General features: G+C 42.2%; 1 protein-coding gene across 4 annotated transcripts in view; it reads right to left on the bottom strand.

The window, feature by feature from the left end:
• PIEZO2 (piezo type mechanosensitive ion channel component 2) overlaps positions 1–18,669 on the bottom strand; it is a 348,935-nt gene that overhangs the window by 16,323 nt on the left and 313,943 nt on the right. For 2 of the 4 annotated variants that reach the window (XM_080684989.1, XM_080684990.1), the window contains 8 exons: positions 11,945–12,026; positions 11,460–11,794; positions 10,845–11,103; positions 8,245–8,427; positions 4,078–4,330; positions 2,768–2,900; positions 1,418–1,565; positions 1,114–1,328 (listed from right to left, as the gene is read on the bottom strand). In XM_080684989.1, coding sequence (XP_080541115.1) covers positions 1,114–1,328; positions 1,418–1,565; positions 2,768–2,900; positions 4,078–4,330; positions 8,245–8,427; positions 10,845–11,103; positions 11,460–11,794; positions 11,945–12,026 — 1,608 coding nt within the window. Of the gene's footprint in view, positions 1–1,113; positions 1,329–1,417; positions 1,566–2,767; positions 2,901–4,077; positions 4,331–8,244; positions 8,428–10,844; positions 11,104–11,459; positions 11,795–11,944; positions 12,027–14,487; positions 14,656–18,669 lie in introns of all 4 variants that reach the window. The other 2 variants (XM_080684987.1, XM_080684988.1) reach the window with 2 other exon arrangements.

Below are 18,669 nucleotides of genomic sequence, written 5' to 3'. Positions count from 1 at the left end.
CTAATTGATGTTTCTCTCTCATCGATGTTTCTAACTCTCTATCCCTCTCTCTTCCTCTCTGTAAAAAATCAATAAAAATATATTAAAAAAAAAGAAAAATGTACAACCATAATGTTGTAAAGTTCAATCCATTTTCATTCACACTTCCAATTAGCCAGGCATATTGACATGTTATTCTTAAGGCTTGGCTATGAATGACTCTGGTGTGTAAGATCAAATTAATGTTAAAAATGAAGACTTTTAATTATGTTTATTAAAAATATCAAATGTACAACCATAATGTTGTAAAGTTCAATCCATTTTCATTCACACTTCCAATTAGCCAGGCATATTGACATGTTATTCTTAAGGCTTGGCTATGAATGACTCTGGTGTGTAAGATCAAATTAATGTTAAAAATGAAGACTTTTAATTATGTTTATTAAAAATATCATTCTCGCCCTGACTGGTTTGGCTCAGTGAATAGAGCATTGGCCTGCATACTGAAGGGTCCCAGGTTCGATTCCAGTCAAGGGCATGTACCTTGGTTGTGGGCACATCCCCAGTAGGGGGTGTGCAGGAGGCAGCTGATCGATGTTTCTAACTCTGTATCCCTCTCCCTTCCTCTCTGTAAAAAAACAATAAAATACATTTTAAAAAATATCATTCTTATTACATCATATGGACCAGTCCAGGTTCCCCTTCTGTGGACCCTTTACTATCATAACCTAACAGTTCCTATTTATAGCTGTCTCTCTTATTTTTCTGTTATCGATTGACACATTCATTTGTTCACGCATTAAGCACCAAGTTTGAGGCGTGGGGTGAGAAGACCTGGGAAAAGTAACACCTGGACTGAGATCTAAAGAGTGATAAAGAAGAGGCACTGTGGGTTGGAGGCAGAAGAGAAGGGAAGGGAGTGGAAGGGATTTGAGATTTGGGAGGACGTGGTGTCCTTGGAGAAATGAAGGTTAACACAGAAGATGCTTAGGGTTCAAGGTGATAGAGGGAAAGCCAGTATTAGCAGCCTCCAGGAACTTACCAGGCCTTTCCCTATCAAATTTTTGGCTACTCTTTGTAAATCTCCATGTCCAACCCATCTTAACCAGCAGCAACAGTTTCCAAAGTCCTTACCTCTCAGTCACTACAGGCAAGATGAAGAACATCCAGAAGTGAATTCCAAACACAAGAATGACCTGAAAAATGACCTTTCCCAATACAGTCTTTCTGAGGTACAGTGCTCGGTCCACCACCATGGTTCCAAACTGAATGAGGACCATCACCAGAAATGGCCCGGGCACCTGGTCCTCGGACAGAGAAGAGGTGATGTCTGCTGCTGCTGAGTGTTTCTGGGAAAGAGACAACAGGTTTAGGCCTGAGTGGCATTTCATAGGACACATCACTATTAGTCATTGGGTGCATGGTGGCCTTTTCCTACCCCGAAGGCCCAAAAGCCAAAGACGATGATGATGAAGTCAACAGTGTCAGCCAGGAACATAAGCACATATACATCGGTCACGGCGCTGTAGTCTGGGTGGATGAGGTTGTAGAAGAACTGTCTGATGGGCACATATATTTGCAGAGTCCTGCAAAACAGAGACCCCCCACCCCCTTGCTTCAGGAGAGGCACAAGTGGAGAAATGACCAAATTCTACAGTCATTCTATTCCTCTTTCCAAAAGGGTTACACCTCCCTCTCTCAGCCTCAGAACAGTCCTGCTGGGGGTGGCTCCTGCTGGAACAGAGTGCATACAAGTTCATTGCCAAGGTAGGAGCACACACCTTTTTTTCTTATGATACAGTGATATAAAGCCCTGAAATTTAGGTGCCTGGTTTGTCACCTGATTCATTTACTCTGCACCTATGAAACCCTGAGCATGCTACTTAACGCTCCTTGTTTTCATTTCCTCTTCTGTAAAACGAAGGTAGTAATAAGACCTGAGGCATAGGGCTGGACTGAGAAATACATGGGAATATACCAAGGTGCTCAGACCTGAAGTGCTGACCAGGCGCCAGGTCATGGTTAGGCAGTCCTGCCCTTCCCCCATGTGGGTCCTGGGCCTCTCTTCTCGTGGTTCCCAGGGAGTACCCGGGGCTTTGAGTTCACTTTGCTCTGTCCTTTGTTACCTTGTCCTCCTGGCTCTGGCTTGTCTGTCCAGCCTCTGCCTTATCTTTATTGTGCTCTGGGTTTTACCTTCAGTTCAAGGCCATGTTCAGGTGTGGATGGCCCTCCTGGCCTCAGAGCCCATATTCAGGACCAGCCCTGCTACACGTCCTCTATGTTGCCTCCTCATCTGCTGTTGGTCTGAAGCCCTGACACTTGGGAAGAACCTGTGCAATTTGTTGGAAACTGGCTATATGCCAATGACAAACCATTTCCCCACCATGTGCCTCAGTTTTTCCTCTCTAGGATGAGAATGTATGTCTAAGGCCCTTCTGGCTTTGACAACAAATTCCTCTCTATCTAGTAGTCTTTTCCATGATAATGCCAGGGATTACATACTGTGAGCTTCTGAGATTATCTATTTATCCTGTTCAAATAGAAAATGTGTGCTTCTAAATGCAATGAATATAAAAATGAATCACACTTATTGAAAAGTGATATTTAAAAGTATTATTATTTTTAATAATGGGTCATTTTTTTCTGCCTTAAGAGGATATTTGTGATATGAAAAGCCACTTCTCTGTTCTTCACCTCTGGTATATATGAAATGATTGTTATCAATTACTTTCCAAAGTCCCCCAGCCCTAAAGTAAAACCCACAACCCAAGTGTTTGTATGCACTCACTTCTTTATGGTAAGTGCTTTGGCTCTGATTAAATGTTCTTGAAGCTTTTCCAGATAAAGTTCCCTTTTGCTTCTTTGCTTGATGCTCAAAACACTGCTTCCTTTTTGACTGCTGTTTCGGGTGCTTGTGCTGCCTAGGAAAAAAAGAAGCCAAGATGCACTGTGAGGCACTGACTAATGGACATAGGTATCAAAAGAGTCCCTGGGGCCCACATGGCAAAGGGATGGCTTGAAACTGACTCAGAGGGAAGAACACACATGCCTGTAAGAGCAGTGACTGAACATTTGGAATCTGCTGTCTCAACTCTGCTTTGGTGGTAAAACGCATCTGTGGGTTTGCACACCCAATGCTGAGTCATCCCTGGATTGTTACGTGATCTTTGTCCCAGGAAGAAACACATGGGAAGAGCAGCTCTTTTAGTACTCCCTGGGGGGCTAGGTTGCAGGTTTTTCAGGTTGGGTCCATGGCCCATCCCTTTTCTCATGTCCTAATTTCTCTAACTGTAAAATGGATATGAGGACCTTCTAGCATCTGCCTGAAAAGTATATTCTGAAGATGAATATAGTCATGCACCAATTAATGATACATTATTTGGGTATACTAGATTCTGAGAAATGTGTCAGTAGGCAATTTTGTGGTTGTGTGAACAACACAGAGTGTACACAAATCTAGATGGTACAGCCTACTACCCACCTAGGCTATATGGTAGACCACCATCATATTATGCGGTCCATCGCTGATCTAAAAGTCATACAATGCATGACTGTACACAAGTGTTTGGTAAGTTTCAGACAGGAGGGCTATAAATACAAATGCCCAATTACTCCTGGAGTGGACTCTGTAAGGCATATTTACTTTCTGATTGCACTCACTGCTTAGTAAGAAATTAATGAATACATGAGCAAATTATTAGATAGTATAGCTGAAAGTACCCATCAATGAAATATAAATATCTTTTTGAAATAAATTGTGATTTACAGCACTCTGGACACACCCAGCAGAATCTGTGGATCTGATTTTAAAACTGTTGTATGCCCAACACTTATTAGGTCCTAGCACTATGCTGGCCACTTTTCACAATTATCTGAAGTCATTGTCCCAGAAGGAATTAGACATTTAGAGCAATTATGTGATGGCCCCAGGTCACACACACAGCTGAGTCAGCACTTGAATTCAGGTCTGATTTCAAAGCACTTTCAATTCACATCACAGTATCTGTCTGCTTGGTAGCACCCAACAATCTCCCTGCCCCAGACACACTGGCACCAGTAAAATGAGAACCCCAGTGGGTATTTCCAGCCCAGGGATACCTCTTTGAGACCTATTTGAAGAAAAGCTGGATCTGTGGGATATCTGGGAGCTACTGTTCGAACGTTTCCTGCGGACAGCTGTCAGCTGCTCAGGGAAGGACACGTGCACTGACTCCGTGGACGCAGCCAGGTTGATGGATTTCAGAGAATCAGAGGAGTCCCTTCTGCCTTGACTGAGGGACAGCTCATCATCTGACTCTTCCTTGTCGGTGCCACTGCCGGTAATGTCATCTTCATCCCATAAGCCATGGCACTGAGAAAGCATGGGAAGGGGCAATTCAGATTGCTGTTTCAGGTGAGGGAGCTGGTATTCTGCCCTATAATATCTCATCGAACAAACTATCCCCCTAGATTAGAAAACCAAAGGCAAAATAGAGTGACTATATTTGGTAACAACACTGTGTTGTTGTCTGTTGTTATGTAACTGAAATTTGCAAAGAGAATGGAACTTAAATGTTCTCATTAAAAAAATAAAAGAATACATATGTGAAGTGATGAATGTGTTAATTACCTAGATGGAAAAATCCTTTCACAATGTATGCATTTATCTAATCACCACGTGTCACCAGTTTAAATATTTTATAATTTTGTCGATTATACCTCAATAAAGCTGTAATTAAAAAAAGATTAGAAAACCAAGGCAGGGGAGAGAGTCTAAGAAAGCTTATTACCTATAATTTTATGATGGTCCCAGTAGAGTGGATATGGGTGGGTAAGATGATAAAAGTTTGGCTAATTAAGTGAGATGGAGACAGCTGATGTTTGGCAGATGGAGAAAAGGTGAAATTACAATCTCTTGACTTGTTCCGTGAGCAAAAGTGCTTTCTAGAACACACCTCTCTATGCTTACGACTAGCACTCCAAGTATCAACTTGAAGTGTAAGTGGGTGAATTTAGCCCCATTGCCCCATGTTTACTAAATATCTGTACTTGAACAATAATGCTGTCCCTCCCCAAGCTGCATAACATGATGTGAATCCTTGAATCATCCATGGCTGATTCAGAAACAGAGCTGCAAATACTTAAGTCAAAAATGTTGGCCCACATGTAAAACAGATTATGATGCATTCTGCAGAGCCTGGGTTTTGCTTCAGGGAAATGGGATGAAAGGGCTGATAAAGTGAGGAGAAATGACAGCAGAAAAGGAGGCGAGAGAGTAGAGGCCTCCTGGAGCATGATGCTACCTGGACCGCAAGTCACCCTGACAATGAACTTGCTGCTGTTAGACAAAGTTCCCCAATGAGCTCACAGCCTCCTGAGCACCCAGACAGCCAGACTCTGCATTTATTCCCCAAGGCCTTGACCAGTCCTCCCTCTGACATATACTTTGGGTGATAAGAGCTCCAGGCCAATTTGCCAAAAATCACTTGGTCAAAAACCAACTCAGAGAATAATTAGTTCATCAAAAGACAAAGTCACCTAATTTACAAATTATTCTTAAATATTTATTTATAGGTATACTATTTTTAAACATATTAAATGAATGTATTCTTACAAACAAATATTTTAGGTGTTCATAGCGGGATTTTTCAGTTTATACTAATTTCTTTCAAATCATTTAAAAAATTGTTTTGTCTTTTGCCAACATTTTAACATATTTAGATTCTTTCCCTACTTTCTTAGTAGTATATTTAAGTTTGTTAATTCTTCTAATCCTATCTAATAAAAGAGTAATATGCAAATTGACCATCACCCCAAGACACAAGATGGTTGCCCCCATGTGGTCAAAGATGGCTGCCCCCATGTGGACACAAGATGGCCGCCACAAGATGGCCTGCAGGGGAGGGCAGTTGTGGGCAGTTAGGGGTGACCAGGCCAGCAGAGGAGAGCAGTTGGGGGAGACCAGGCCAGCAAGAAAGGGCAGTTGGGGGGGACCCAGACTTGCAGGGGAGGGCAGTTGGGGGGACCAGGCCTGCAGGGGAGGGCAGTTGTGGGTGATCAGGCCAGCAGGGAGGGCAGTTAGAGGTGAATGGGCCAGCAGGGGAGGGCAGTTGGGGGGGGACCCAGGCCTGCAGGGGAGGACAGTTGGGGGGGACCAGGTCTGCAGGGGAGGGCAGTAGTGGGCAATCAGGCCAGCAGGGAGGGCAGTTAGGGGTGACCAGGCCAGCAGGGGAGGGCAGTTAGGGGCAATCGGGCTGGCCGCGGAGCAGTTAGGCGTTGATCAGGCTGGTAGGGGACTGGTTAGGGGGTGATCAGGCTGGCAGGCAGAAGCAGTTAGGGGCAATCAGGCAGAGGCAGATGAGCTGTTGGGAGCCAGCAGACCTGGATTGTGAGAGGGATGTCCAACTGCCCGTTTAGGTCCGATCCCGGTGGGATCGGGCCTAAACGGGCAGTTGGACATCCCTCAAGGGGTCCCAGATTGGAGAGGGTGCAGGCTGGGCTGAGGGACAACCCCCTTCTCCCGTGCACAAATTTCATGCACCGGGCCTCTAGTTATTTATAAAATTGCAGCAATTAATACTAAATAGGATAGTTTTAACCACTTTTCAAATTCCTACATAGTTTTCATTGCTTGGTTTCCATAGCAGCATTCTATAAGAGGTGTTTGTTTTTTTCATGAAAAGATTTATCATTCCAAAAAGTATTTTTCATATCATTATCCAAAATTTTAGCATAATACCAGTACCTCAAATCTCATATACATTCACTATGTACAGTAAATGGAAATTTTCAAAGAAGAAATGAAAGTATATCAATAAAAATATCAAAATTTTGTTTATTATACACTTTAAATATAAAATTGTAGCTGTTAAACCATTTGATTATTGGTGAAAAGTAGTAAAAGTGCCTAAAGCTTTATAAAAAATTTTAAATGACATGCAAAAGGATACAGAAGTTTTAAGATAATTGTAAAGTGGCCAAAATTATACCATTATGTTTTAAATATTGAAATTTTAACTAGTTTCTGGAACTAAAAAGATACAAAGTTAATAAATCAATATAGTCATAACAAGAATTAGTAAAGTGGATTAATTCAGATAATTAGCATATTCATCAGAAAAACTGGAGCCTCTGGGCAAGTTCAATTTTGGCTAACTGGTTTCTTGAATAACATACCTTTGAAAACCTGCCACAACCCAATAACCTAGGTAAGGTGACTGTAAAATGAAAGGTTAGGGACTTGGGCACTTTGCAAGGTGACAGAAGAGAGAAAAAAGATCTTGACCAAAGCTATACACAGATGAACCCAATTGGAAATAGCCCACTAAGTAAACAGAAGTTGAACACAGTATTACATGTGTATGGGTGCATATGTGTGTGTGTGTGTGTGTGTGTGTGTGTGTGTGTGTATTAACTTAGGTCAAGCCTGTTCTAAACAGGGACTAAGAAAGATACTACTTGATAAAATAAATGTAAATATTTTATAAAAGGAGACATGGGTAAGTAAGAGAAGAAAAGTAAGGTTGTGACAATAGGTATATCAACACATAAAATGCATGCTATGCAATGCTTCCTAATGTTATCATTTACAAGCTTAGCTTATAGTTTATAGTATACAAGAAGAAAAGGCCCACATGTGATTATTGATGAAAAGTAGTAAAAGTTGCTCAGGAGGATGACAAGAGTTACCGACCCTGAGACAGGTCACCCTGTAGGCAGGTCTTCCCAGAGCAGTGTGATAAACAGCTTCCTCAACAAGAAGCTTGCAGGAAGCAAAGCACAGCACTGGTGTCACCAGACCATTGAATGTGTAGTCTCACTAACTCTAATGGTTTCATGACCAAAAAAAAAAAAACTACCTAAGAAAAGCAATGCTACAAGGTGGTAGGCAGAGGTTGGAGACGAAAACAATATGATCCATTCCAAATTGTAGCTCTCTGAGGTTCTAGCTTAAACTAGGAGTATAATTTAGCATATCAGGCATTAAGCTATTGTAGGGCATTTAAGCAATTCCCACATGTGTGAATTAATTATTTTATGTTCAATCCAGGGTGGAAATAGGGGAAATTTTGCTCCCAGATTTATTATAAGTTACATTATTGAGCACAGAGTATTGGAGAAAATGTCCACTAAATGAATATAATGGCTTGTGTGTGTGTGTGTTTTAAAGCATACCAGTAGAAACCATCCACTGACCCTTCAGCACTGTGCTAATGTTCACAGTCTCTAGGACTATTACAGGGACAACAATTATCAACACGGGCTGGTTAGCTGTTAAAACTGTACCTTCAAAATTGATCGATGGAAGAAAAGAGCCAGGAGCTGAATGAGATCATAAAGAACATAACCATCTTTCTTTTCCACACCTATAATATTAGTTGGGTAGAAAGGTTTGTCCTTGTTCAATTCCACAAGCTCATTCCAGGGAAAGAACCCAAATTGGAAGAAATACTTGATCACAATTGTCACCTACACATGGATGATAGAAATTAAAAAAAAAAAATCCTTGTAAACATAGTTATATAGGAGAAACAGGAATATAAAACAACTAAGAAAAATCCATTTCACAGTTTTGATGGTAGAAATGCACACAATTATGTGGAATGATTACATCATCATTCTTACAGACCACTGACTTCAGAACAGGAGCTAAATCTTACCCTCGCGAGTGCCTTTGATTGTGGATATATTAGGGCCAGTCAGGTCACTCATGACACTGCTTAAATAACTTCCCCTATTTTTGAGAAGTAGGCTAATTTATACTGATTTATTTGATACATATCTAATTATCAGCTATTAAAGTATGGTATTAGGACACAAGAGCAGAGTAATGTTTATGTCTTTATATTTTATGTATTGCTTTAACTTGCAATCTCTATGAACAATTTTATGCAGGTTTGATGTACACAATTTTCACTTTACTCCAGTCTCTTTCTTCTCCCTACTTTATTGCTCACTGGAAGTTCTTCTCAAGAAGATATAAAAGTAAACAAAACTAACTGGCCACTTGTGTGTTCTAAGTGTATAAACGTAGAAAAGTGGCATGTTGAGAGAGAAGGACAAATAAGAAAATAGATGGGTTTCATTTAAGCATTCCTCTAATGTCTGTATCATCAGAAATTCATTGCAATATACACAATTCATTAATAAAAGTTCTTTAAAAAGTCCTCTCTGGACCTAGAGTCTTCCTTTAGCTTTTCTCTCTCTCTCGTCTTCTTAGTCAAGCTTCTGCAAAGAACTGTCCTGTGTTTCGTATCTTAGCGAACATCCCCACATACCAAATTCCAAAGCAGAAACCTGGAGGTCATTCTTGCCTCTCCCCTTCTCCTTCACACCGCAAGAAGCTTTAGTCAATTACTGAAACCACATTTACCCACTCATCTTCAACCTCATTGGCACTGCATTCAAACCCTATTACTTTTCACCCACAATTAAAATAGTTTCCTAGCTGGCCTCGATGTGTCCACTTTCATTCTGTATAAAAACTTGCAAAAACACAAATCTGATCGAGTCTTGCCCCTGTTTATTTTATTTTTAAAAAAATCTTTATTGTTGAAAGTATTACATAGTCTCCTTTTATCCCCCTCATTAACCCCTTCTAGCCTACTCTCCATCCCAGGCCTTCACCATCCAACTGTTTATGTCCATAGGTTATGCATGCATGTATACATGCTCATTGGTTGATTTCTTTCCTCTCACCCACTCACCTCCGCCTTCCTTCTGAGATTTGACAGTTTGTTCCATGCTTTTATGTTTCTGGATCTATTTTGTTCATCAGTTTATTTTGTTCATTAGATTCCACAGACTTATCTTTCTCTGACTGGCTTATTTTGCTTATCATAATACTCTCCATGTCCCTCCATGCTGTCTCAAAGGGTAAGAGATCCTTCTTTTTTACTGCTGCATAGTATTGCATGGTATAAATATACCACAGCTTTTTTATGCACTCATCTACTGATGGGCCCTTGTTATTCCCACTTAAAGCCTTCAACACTAAGGAGGTAAGTCCTGAGCATAAACTCTGTTGACATTCCCACGCTCCTTCTGCTGCACTCTCCACTCCCAGCCTACCTTCCAGCCATCGTAAGCCACCTGTCATTCTTGGCACTGGCCAGGTTGTCTTATACCTTCATTTGTTTGCGTGGGTTATTCCTGATGACTGGTGCTCCCTTTGCTTTTCTTCTTTTGGTGACTTTATACTCATCCCTTAAGATTCAGCTCTAAGTTCTCTTTCACTAAGAAGTCGCCATGATATCTAACTTCTCTCCACCCCATCAGGCCGCGTGAGGCACAGCATCTGTCTAACTCTGTAGTCTCTTGCTCCCCTCACCTGTGATGGAAATGGGCTGGCAATTCTCCCTTTCTGTTATTCAGATTTTTAAGTGGGTCATTATATAACTTTGCGTTTTGATTTAGGGAAACGGGCCTAAGTTTAAAAATGGGGTATTAAACTATATTAAAAAGGCTTACTGTATTATTTAATTCAGCATCCATTCACGGAACATTCCCAGGCTCAGGCAATATGCTTGGGTCTACATAGCACTGTTGTTATCTCCGTGGTTAATATCACAGGACAGACAACCAGGCTTCAGGAGTCTGCCCTGCCACTCACTAGCTGGGTAACTTTGGGCCAATTATTTAACCTTATTAAGGTTGGTCCCTTATCTATTAAATAGGAATGATATTAGCACCTATTTTGTGTGAGGTGTGAAATGTAAAAAGATATATACAATTACCAGCACGAGGCAACTGTTAGGTATGTTCATTTATCTGCCTAAGAATATACATCTACTGATTGTTCTGTGTTCAGCTATCTGGGACTCGGGGCAGGCCCACCTAGCGCAAATGCCCCATGCAGCTTGCAGGAGGTTGTGCCCAAGGCCTACCTCTGTGTAGACAATGGCCATCATCCAGAACCGTCTGCTGGGCCTCGGGACAGACAGCATGGCCCAGAGGAAGATCAGAATGGGAAGCACGAGGGTGATTACGGAGGCAGAGACCATGTGGTTCAGGATGATCACGAAGTAGCACACCATTTCTGAGCGGGCCACCAGAGTGTTGTACATGGCGTAGAACAACAGCAAGAACCGCGGCTGGTCCACGTAGAATTTCTCCGACTCTTCCAGCTCATCATCGTGGAACATCCTGTGAGCATAAGCATGATGATACTTTTATCTGCATTTCTCCAAATGACTGATTGCCATGTTGCAAGATCCTTCCTGTCCTTTCCTTTCCCTCTGCCCCTAGATTTCCTATGGACCCCCCGCCTCCCAATGTTATATTACAGAAAGACACCTGAGCAGTGTCTACCAGCAGCTCTTGCTAGTTCTGCCGTTAGTGACAGACGTGCTGAGTCTGTGTTGTATGAGCAGCCTGATGATAATGAGAACTGTGTCTGTTTGCTGTAACCATGCAGGTGGGCATGTGTACATGGAGTTGCCTCTACGTGCAGCACCCGCGCCTGGCTCCCAGACCCCTTGCCGCGGCCCACGGGCTCTTACTTGTTCAGCAGCAGCTCGCTGGCCGTCAGCTCGTGCGTCAGGGACGGTAGGATGCTGGACCCCAGCCTGTCCTCGGAGCGGCTGTCGTCGGGGCTGACGGCCATGCGGCTCGGCCCCCCGGAGTCCTCCTGCGAGCTGAAGGACAGGCGCTCAAAGCTGACCGCCTTGCTGTAGGACGGCGGGACCTCCATGTCTCCGTCCTCCGTGAAGGACTGCGGCAGCTCAGTGTCGGGGGTGAGGCCGGCCTCCTCGGACTCCTCGGAGTCCTGGGCCTCCTCTGCCTTTTCCTCTGCCTCCTCCTTCTCCTTCTCCTCCTCCTCATCCTCTTCCTCCTCCTCCTCTTCTTCCTCCTCCTCCTCCTTCTCAGACCCCTCAGGCCCCTCTGGCCCCATGTCCACCTCGGCCTCACTGCTCTCATCATCGTCGCTGTCCTGGACCCCCATGTCCTCGTCCTGCTGGGCCTCCACATCCTGGCTGGCCTCCACCTCGTCCTGCTCGGCCTCCACCTCCTCGATGGTTTCGGTGGTGCCCTGGCGCGAATACAGCATGGTGCACTGCGTGGGCTCGCTGTCGGGAGAGAGGGACGGGCACAGACCCCGAGCTTAGCACCCAGCTCCTCAGCATCCTCTCAATCTCTCCAGATACCTCCTTAGTGTTCCCAAATAAGACCATCAAGGCAGATGGGAAGTCAAACATCACATTTCCCTTCCCTGCATCCCATCTGCTTTGTTCCTTCAGGACAGTCACACCTGGTCTGCAGACTGCAAACAGCACCCTCTTAAATGCAAGAGCTGGCAGTGCACACACCCAGTTGAAAACCAGAGCAAGTCACATGGCTTACACGATGCTAAACCCACCTGTGTATGGAGGTTTTAAAAATGATCTCAAGATTCACAGCCATGAATTCTAGTGTTTACCTCCAAACTGAGACACAGCATAGCATACCTCCCCTTCTCTACCCTTCAAAGCAGGCTGCATATGGAAGTGAGAAGCCTTGCGGGTTTGGGTCTGTTAGTGCAGACCAAGATAAACTCTACTGTCAGTCCTTGCCATGGGCCCACCCAGATCCAGAAGAGGATGGTAGGAATAAAATATTGGCTAAACAACTGCATGCTTTATTTTAAAAATGGCCCACTTCTTTCATAATTGTTCCTTCTCTCTGTTTCTCACCCTTTGCCTTTTTCTTATTAGTGATTATCACATTTGACTGAATTTTCACCTTTCCAGCTCCCAACCACCTCCCGATAACCTCTTTGTCTACACATGGAAACACCCACCATCTCCTCCCAGGCTGATCTCTCCTTGGGGCTGCCTGCTCCACCCTCAAGGGTCAGTCCTGCTCTCTCTCCTCCCAATGATTCCCACTGATTTTCTCTGCCAGCTCCCCTTCTAGTGTTCACTTCCTATCAGCTCTCCACCCTTATCTCACTCTCTCTTTTTGGCATCCTGTCTTTTCTTTTGCACCATCCTCTCCTCCTTTTCGTGTTCTATCTTCTAACTTTCCCTGGCAGGCCCATGCAGAAAAAGTTGGAAATGAAAATAGAGCTGGCCCACCAGTGAAATTCATGGCATGCGTTTTAATATTATTTACCTCAGACACATCCGTGGAATCTGTGGATATAAAACTATAACTTGTTAGATTCTGAAACATGCACTATTATCTATCTGAATGGCATATGTGGGCAACTAGGGTCCATAAACACTGATAGTCTCAAATGCATAGATTATACCCATTTTTCTTGTCATGACACCAGAGTAGGCATGTTAATGAATAAGTGAATGAATGGAGAAACTTGGCTGAGTCCTGAGGCTGAAGAACCAGATTTGCATGAGTTCTTGGGACCTTCTCGGGTGTTCAGAATTCCCAGGGCGTTGGCCCTAAGCGTGCATGCACATCATGTAGAAGGCTCTTGGAATGTCATGCCAAACTGGAGTTTTGCTAAGACTTACCTCAATTAGCCTCCTAGGAAGGCCATGAAATTGACTGATCACCCCAGGGAATTTTCAGACCACTGGAGCCAGCCCCATACCCGTTCTAACTTCCAGTTACACTATATCCAATGACAGGAATTCTCTATGGTTTTTGCTTTGATCTGTCCCCAAAGGGATTCCACAGATCCTGGTACCTTCAGGAAGCAGCAAAGTGCAACAGCATAGCATGTGTCTGCCAGAGGACATCTCATGTCAAAGCATTCCACCAGTGCCAGGCCTGGCATGCTGCAGCACTGTATTAGGATACACAGCTGCCAGCAAAAAGAGGTTAACGGCCCTCTGATTTGCCAAAAATTGAAATTCGTTTTGGTTTGGGTTATTTTGGTGGCAGGATAAGCACAACATACCTGATGCTCTTGTGTCCTGCTGACCATTCAAAGGCAACTAAAAAAAGAGCTTTTGGGTTTCATTTCATTTCTAAAGGGTTCTTATTTTAGATAGGATTTAATGAGGAACTTAAGCCCAAAGTCATCTTTTATAAACAAAATAAGTCACAGTCTACAAATGTGAACTATTCTATCTATTGCATCATACTATTCTTTAAAAAAAATCCATGGTAAAATCTATTCTGACTTTTATGTCAGTTATGCATATAAAAGGTGGGCAGATTTATTCTGTATAAAAAAGACCATATGTGGCAAATTTTCATAATTTTTCCTACTGCATGTATCTTTTGATGAAATCATGAGGAAAATCTCATTTCCCCCTGTGAGGTCTGCCTACATGAGCTCTCAACGAAGGGGGAAACATGCTTATTTCTTCGAAAGTGAAAAGTGTAAAATACTTACAAAGTGGAGGACAATGTTTATAATAAGCGTTTTTAAGAAACTCCTAACAGACAAAAACTAAAGAGCGGTTAGTTTCCTAAAATGCTGTCCTGGGAATAACCAGGTATGTCCCAGAAAGGTGGTGGTTATGCTTTGGTTATTCATGCAGATTCTTTAAAGAAAAAGAAAACATACACCACACAAACTTATATTTGCAATGAGACGGGGGGATATAAAATCACAGAACAAAGCATGCACAAGTTAAGCACCTTGATGCTAAACTGCCACTGTCAGCTGATGAGGAGGACATATCCAAGCTGAGCATTTTACGGAGCCTAGGTCGAGCACGCTCACTTGTTTTAGGAACAGTTTCTGGTCCATCTAAATCATCAAGGGTAGACTGCCTTGAGAACAGCATGGTTGCTTCAGTGTAGCAGCTAGCAGCGCAAACAGTCACAGAGACACAGTGTTAAAACCCCAGTGGAAAATCAGTTTACACATGGATCAATTGACCAACACACTGCCATGCAGCAGACCACACACGACACCAACACCATGGCAATGACGACCACCACAGCAGGGCGCAAGGGAAGGAAGGACCTGTTTGGCAGGACAATAAAACACATTGTACTGGATTTAACAAAATATGTTGGCTAAAATATATTGGTAAATATGAAATGTCACTCTCTGGCTGGGACATGGAAACAGAATAATTAAAAGTCCCGACACGCCTCTCACAGAGAAATCATAGCATTATAACTTTGCAACTGAGGTGTTTTTCTTTATTGTTTTTGTTTTTGTTTTTGTTTTTTAATTGAGACATATGCTTTATTTGGAGCTCCTTGAGTTCCTTGAGAGCATTTTGTAACCAAATTGCTTAAGCAGAAATATCTGTTCACGTAAAATTTACATAAAAGATTTCAATTTTTTTTTTTTTTAAAAAACACAGTCTCCAAATGAGAGAGGGAAGCTCAGGGACGATGCAACAAGCTGAATATTCCACCCCATTTTCTGAGTGATATTCACTGAAGCCAAACTAGATGCCTTGCATGTAGAAGAGATGCTGGTTTGATATGCAACTGGATATAAACCAACATTAAAAAAAAGAAATAAAATGGTACAAAGAAAACAACAGAGGAAGTCTAGCAATGGCAGGGTCATTTTGTCTGTTAACTTTTCATTTTGCCTCATGAATGTTTCCTTCTGGGTCATTTTTAGGTCTTGATGGATATCATTAGGGTGAGAACCCATTGGCTACAATCCTCACCTCCTGTTCCCCAGTGAAGCAACAACTGGGGAGGGAATGATGGCAGATTCAGGACTGAGATGCTACTGAGTGATGCTACTGAAGAAGAAGCAAATAGAGTTATGACATAGACACGATTTCAGTTCAGACATATAGCTTAACCCCAAAGAGCCTATGGGGTGGTTACTGGAATATGGGTCTTCCAATTTGAATGCTAACAACTTGGATGAACTGGGAGGGCAGGCCTTTGTGGTACAGGATGGCTGATTCCCCAGCTGACACTGGTAAGCTGAATATCTATCAGGTGACTGCACGAGGAGGCCTACTCTATGCCCAACCTGCACAGCCAACGCCCTCAGTCAGTGGTTGTGAGGCAGAAATGGACACCATTCAGGATGTCACAACCTCTGGGGGCCACGGAGGAATCTGAGTCACTCACTCATGGAACCAGTTAAAGGGCTTTTCAGGTTCCAGGTGCTCTAGCATAACCCCACGGGGCTCCAGTGGAGCATCCTGCTACGCATGTCACAGCTACATGGCCAAGAGAGGGCCAAGACAGTGAGAGAGGCGAGCCTGTTAGCAATCCAATGGTCTCTAATAAGGACACCGAGACGGGCTTTTTAAAAGAAGGCCATCATTCCTTTAGATGTCACCATGTCCTTCACAAAATGAGGAGATGACAACAAGGGAAACTAGAAACATATGCACAAACACAGGGAGGACTGGACTTGAGTCTCCACATGGACATTAACTGGCTGTTCAGTGTTAGATGAGTCAGTTTCCCTCTTTGGGGTCCCAATTTCATCATTTATGAGAAGAGGGACCTGGATCTTTGCATTTCTGTATTTCCCTTCGTATTTGTAGAGGTGCAACCCCATGGCCTTTTTGGAGTCTGCAGGCAGAAGGACATGGTGCACCCTCTCCTGCAGCACTGCTCAGATTTTCTGCATGGGAGCCACTGTTCTAATCCCTACTTACCTTGCTAATTCCTGCATTGAGTTCTGTTGTCCCACCAGCCCACCTTCAGACCCCATGCAGTCGGGTTATTTGGAGTGTGACTGATTTGTGGCCCAATCCAGGACTGTTTTAAATGTAAAAGGGAAAGGGAGGAGCTTTATAAAAACAGGCCCAGAAAACAAGCCTAAATGGATGGTTGTCACCTTGCACGGTCACACAGCAACCTCTAGGGGACATTCCTCAAATGATAATCAGTCCCTTCACATCCAGGAATGATCCTTAGGATGTCACTAATGTTTCTCGCAGGAATTTAAACCAATGTATTTTCTGGGAAGGCAGATGATATCTGATTTTATACAACAACCATCGTTAAAATAATTGCTATTTTACATCTGGATTTGATGGAAATCATAACTATTTTAATTTTAATAAAGTCAAAGGGAATGCAAATTCATTTGGTAGATTCCCATCCCAACCTCTTGTACTGTAAGCCCAAAACTACAGATGGGTGACATGGATGCTGGAGCAGAAACTGTGGCAGGTGGGAGGGCTCCACCCAGGCTGCGGCTTCTGCAAAGGGGCCGGGGCCACACTGATCATGTGAGTTCCTACTTAGGGAGGACGCTAGAGCCTGCCCATCACACAGGTATTGAGAGCAAGCTTCTACACTCAGAATGCCTTCTAGGGGAGAACACTGCCCTTCCAACAATCAGCATGGCGTCCTATAGACTCTAGCATAGACAAATGACTGGAGATTTGAAGGTTTCTTAAAGCAAAGAAACTAGGAATGCAGCTCAGCCATTAATAAGAGGGCAAGTAGGTACATTCCATTTCCTAACAACAGACATAATGGCATAATGGACACTATTGTGTATCCCCTTTCTTTAGGTTGGGGGAAAAAAGTAAAAATTAATTTTAGAGGTACTCATTTTTACTAGTAAATTTGTTGATTGGTTAGCCATTTTAAATTTGGGGGATATTTTGTCTTTGTTAAAAAGCAACTCATGGCTTTAAGTATCTTCTACCTCAAAATTTTTGATTATGGATATAGTTTTATATTTGTAATTTTAACAAATATGGGTTAGATTTAAGAGCAGTTATTTGATTGTATTTGAAATAGTTCTTTTTTCTTCTTCTATTTTTATAATTTTAGTTAATTTTTTTATTGAATATATTGTGCAATTAAAAGTTACTAACGTAGAAATTACGTACATTTATTTTATGGATAATTTATTTTCAGATCACTTTCCAATGTTCTCTTTGCTCTTTTTGATTAGTATGATTCAGAATTTGGTTCTGGAGCAATTATTCTCCAGCCATGTTCATGTATAATATTCAGGAGGCTTCTAAAACCCTTGAAACTTTCTGGAAAAAATAATTGTATTTCTGTGCAAAAAAATTGTTACAAGAAAACATTTAAGAAGGTTGGTAGCTTCCAGATAGGACAGTCTTTATGGGCTGCAAAAAGAAATATAAACCACAATGACTTTTCGTCTCAATGGCGTCTGTCAGAAGAGAATGAAGCTTCCTTTTACAAATGCTGATTGTGGCACGCTTTCAGGAAGACACACAAGGAGGACTGTCAGCACTCGCCATGCAAGGAGAATACTATTTTCACTTTGCAACAGACGTCACCCATGGTTTCAGAAATTAATTATTGAGAAATGTGTGTATGCATGGGTAGAAATAGAATGAAAAATTAAGTCTTATTACCATGCACAATGTTATAATAATAAATTATTTTATTCTAGGAACTAAAAGCATCTTAAACAGCATCTCAACTAGCAAATAAATGTTTTGGCCTTGAAACGCTTAAGAGTTTCTGTCCTAAGTGTTTTTTTCTGTTCACAAAAATATATAATGGCTGAAATATATCTATTCCTTTGGAACTTATACAAAAGTGATGATTATTCACAAATTAAAGGAAAAAAGTATATATCTATTATTCCTCAAAGGATTGTAAAAGAATCAATACCTATTTTGGGAGGACTGGAGAGGTTATATCCATGAAGAATTTTTTGGTACAAAAATCAAATTTAAATCAATATATGTATGAGTAATATATTTTTAAATAAAAATGAGGTTTGAACATGTATAGTATTTTTTTTATCCTTACCCAGGGATACGTTTTTATTGACTTTAGAGAGAGAAAGAGGTGGGGAGAGAGAATGAGAGAAAGACACACATACACAGAGAAACACTGATCTGAGAGAGAAACATCTATCGGTTGCCTCCTGGGCATGTCCTG

Source organism: Plecotus auritus (assembly GCF_963455305.1).
Source record: "Plecotus auritus genome assembly, chromosome: 8".
NCBI lineage: Eukaryota > Metazoa > Chordata > Mammalia > Chiroptera > Vespertilionidae > Plecotus > Plecotus auritus.
This window is presented reverse-complemented; position numbering and strand designations above follow the sequence as displayed.